Here is a 3560-nt window from a genome sequence, read left to right on the forward strand (position 1 = left end):
TCTATTTTTAGAATACTGAACAAGTAAAAGTGAAATGGAGCATTACTGATTCGTAGAGATTTGGATTTACCTATTTTGAAAATGTGAACTGAATTTGAAATGTTTACTTTGAGGGCTTCTAGTGAAGCTTAAAACAGTACCCAACTTGATTTTTTGCAAAGAAATGAATATTCCACATTAGAAAGCAAATATAAAACAAAAGGGGATGAACAAAGCAAAAGCTTAGCTTACTAGCATAATCCATTTTTCGGTTACCAAAAACTGTGCAACAAAAAATCATCTCAAAAGCATGTGATTAATCAAGAAACCAAAACACTCAAACATATAGTACTAGAAAATAGTGACAGATAGTGTTTCAACTTCAAACGGGCAAGAACAGAACTAACCCCACACTCTCATCTTTCTCTAATTTCTACTATACTCTTATAGAACCTTCTACTATAAATTTTGTGCCTCTAACCAAACACTCCCCACCAACATTCTACTCTTCACCTTCTCTCTCTCTCTGTTTCACACCAAAGAAATGCTCACTAAAATTCTTCTTCCTTCCTGCATCTTGCTTGTTCTTTTGTCCTCATTACCATCTTTCAATGTAAGTAACAATCTTTAACTCTTCTGCTCATCTATTTCAGTTTCTTGTACTAATCTTGATTTGCCATAAAGAATGTAACTTTGTGTACTTACTGGGTGTCAAATGTCAATGAAGTAATCTTGATTTTGTCATAAAGATTGTAGCTTTATGTAGTACACTCTGGTTGTCAATGAAGTATAAACTTGATTATGTTATAAAGATTGTAACTTTATGTACTCATTTGGGTGTCAATGAAGTATTCTTGATTTGCCATAAAGATTGAAACTTTTATGTACTCATTTGGATGCCAATAAAGTAAATCTTGATTTTCATAAAGTTTGTGACTTTATGTACTCATAGGGTGTTGTAAATGCAGGTTGTTGTGGCTGGAGATGGAGAAAATGGGAACCCATTTACACCAAAAGGCTATCTAATTAGGTACTGGAAGAAACAAGTTTCAAATAACTTGCCAAAACCATGGTTCCTGCTCAACAAGGCATCCCCATTGAATGCTGCACAATATGCAACTTACACAAAGCTTGTTGCAGATCAAAATGCACTCACCACACAACTTCAATCCTTTTGCTCTTCAGCAAATCTCATGTGTGCACCAGATTTGTTACCAAGTCTTGAAAAACACAGTGGCGATGTTCACTTTACCTCTTATAGTGACAAAAACTTCACAAATTATGGCACCAATAATCCTGGTGTTGGATTCAACTCATTCAAGAACTACTCTGATGGAGAAAACATCCCTGTAGATTCTTTCAGGCGCTATGGTAGAGGTTCCCCACATGATCAAAAATTTGCCAATTATGCCCCCGATGGAAATGTTATTGACCAAAGTTTCAACACCTATACCTCACATTCTAATGGGGGTAAAGGTGAATTCAAAAATTATGGCCCAAATGTCAATGTCCCCAATATTAAGTTCACTTCCTATTCTGACCAAGGAGTAGGTGCAGACCAAGAATTCACAACTTACTCACAAGGAGCAAATGCTGGTGACCAATCTTTTCAAAACTATGGCAAAAATGCAAATGGAGCTGATAGTAAATTCACCAGCTATGGGACTGACACAAATGTTTTAGGTTCAACATTTACAAACTATGGCCAGAATTCAAATGGGGGCGACCAAAATTTCACATCTTATGCTACCAATGGTAATAATCCTCAAAATAATTTCAAGAACTATGGTGTTAGCGGTAATGGTCCAAGTGAGACTTTTGCCAACTACAGAGATCAATCAAATGTTGGTGATGACAAGTTCAGTAATTATGTCAAAGATGCAAATGCTGGCGAAGCAAATTTTACCAACTATGGCCAATCTTTCAATGAAGGTACTGATGTATTTACTGGCTATGGTAAAGGGGCTAATGACCCACATGTTAATTTCAAGACTTATGGGGTTAACAACACCTTCAAAGATTATGTCAAAGATACTGCCACTTTTTCTAATTACCAAAACAAAAGTTCACAAGTTTTAGCTTCGTTGACTGAGGTCAACGGTGGCAAAAAGGTGAATAACAGGTGGGTTGAGCCTGGAAAGTTTTTCAGGGAGAAGATGTTGAAGAGTGGTACAGTTATGCCTATGCCAAATATAAAGGATAAGATGCCTAAAAGGTCGTTTCTGCCCCGGGTTATTGCTGCGAAATTACCGTTTTCGACCTCCAAGATTGGTGAGTTGAAGAAAATCTTCCACGCCGCCGATGATTCTCCGATAGCAAAGATGATCGGTGATGCATTGGCGGAGTGTGAAAGAGCACCAAGTGCTGGTGAGACGAAACGGTGTGTTAACTCAGCTGAAGATATGATTGATTTCGCAACTTCAGTGTTGGGCCGAAACGTTGTTGTTAGGACAACTGAGAATACAAAAGGGTCAAACGGAAATATCATGATAGGATCGGTCAAAGGAATCAACGGTGGAAAGGTTACTAAATCAGTGTCTTGTCATCAGAGTTTGTTCCCTTACTTATTGTATTACTGTCATTCGGTTCCTAAGGTTCGGGTCTACGAAGCGGATATTTTGGACCCGAATTCAAAGGCTAGGATCAACCATGGTGTTGCAATTTGCCACGTGGATACTTCTATGTGGGGACCCACTCACGGAGCCTTCGTTGCACTCGGGTCAGGACCCGGGAAAATTGAGGTTTGTCACTGGATATTTGAAAATGATATGACTTGGGCAATTGCTGATTGATACAAGGTAAATAAAGGATTTGAATGAATATGAACCGGGTGTGTTGCAAGAAGAACACAAAGGTAACACCGGTTTGACTTATATAGTAATTAATTATTAATGACTCAATTTATATTTTGAATAACATTCGTGTAAGTTCCACCATTGCCTTCATTAAGTTTGAATGGCTGTCAATTTACAGTTGTTATTATGTAATCATTCTATTGTTGTCTCTCTATATTTTGGCAAAGTAATGCAGTTATTGCTAGATGATTTGTGCCTTTAATATTTTTTTTATTGCTCTTAGACGATACAGAAGAGAAAATAGATTAACAAAATGTGCCAATCATCTTTTGTGGTGACCTCTCTTTTTGGTAATGTCAATCAGTTGATGAGTCTTGTAGAGGTTATTTTACATAAAAGGTACCTTATGTCATCTTTAATTGAAGGTAAAAAAGCGGTAAAATATAATTTTGTGACAGAAATGTGATATACCTCTTTTCACCGGTTTTTTCTCTATTCTTTCTCCATCAATTTTCTTTCAATAATTTATAACTTTCGTGACTTGGACGTAAAAGTATTATTTGATCAACTTATATTGTGTATTACTATATTTCCTCGTCTTAGTTAATCTGTTAGTGCAGTTTATTTAGCATATATATAGCGGATGACAATTTTCGTGAAAATTTTGCCGTTAACTGTTAGCGAATAAGAATATATATGTATATATCTATTAGAAAATTGGAGTGTGTTTTCACGAAACTTTTGCTTTTTATAGGTTTTATTATCTAACTAGTTCTAAAGGTAACT

The 3560-nt window shown here is 36.2% G+C and overlaps 1 protein-coding gene across 1 annotated transcript; it reads left to right on the forward strand.

Moving 5' to 3' along the window:
- Positions 1–436: 436 nt before the first annotated feature.
- LOC132067341 (polygalacturonase-1 non-catalytic subunit beta) lies at positions 437–3020 on the forward strand. The gene is made up of 2 exons (XM_059460542.1): positions 437–592; positions 948–3020. Exons 1-2 carry the CDS (start codon positions 524–526, stop codon positions 2769–2771), a joined length of 1893 nt encoding a protein of 630 aa, XP_059316525.1. The 5' UTR covers positions 437–523; the 3' UTR covers positions 2772–3020.
- Positions 3021–3560: the final 540 nt, after the last annotated feature.

This window comes from Lycium ferocissimum, chromosome 8 (genome assembly GCF_029784015.1).
Source record: "Lycium ferocissimum isolate CSIRO_LF1 chromosome 8, AGI_CSIRO_Lferr_CH_V1, whole genome shotgun sequence".
NCBI classification, from domain to species: Eukaryota; Viridiplantae; Streptophyta; class Magnoliopsida; order Solanales; family Solanaceae; genus Lycium; species Lycium ferocissimum.

What these genes read in the sequence shown, in the direction of transcription:
- LOC132067341 (XM_059460542.1), top strand. Translation starts at nt 524, where the DNA reads ATGCTCACTAAAATTCTTCTTCCTTCCTGCATCTTGCTTGTTCTTTTG. An exon ending in CCTCATTACCATCTTTCAAT is followed by an intron (nt 593 to 947) that starts GTAAGTAACAAT and finishes TTGTAAATGCAG; the next exon opens with GTTGTTGTGGCTGGAGATGG.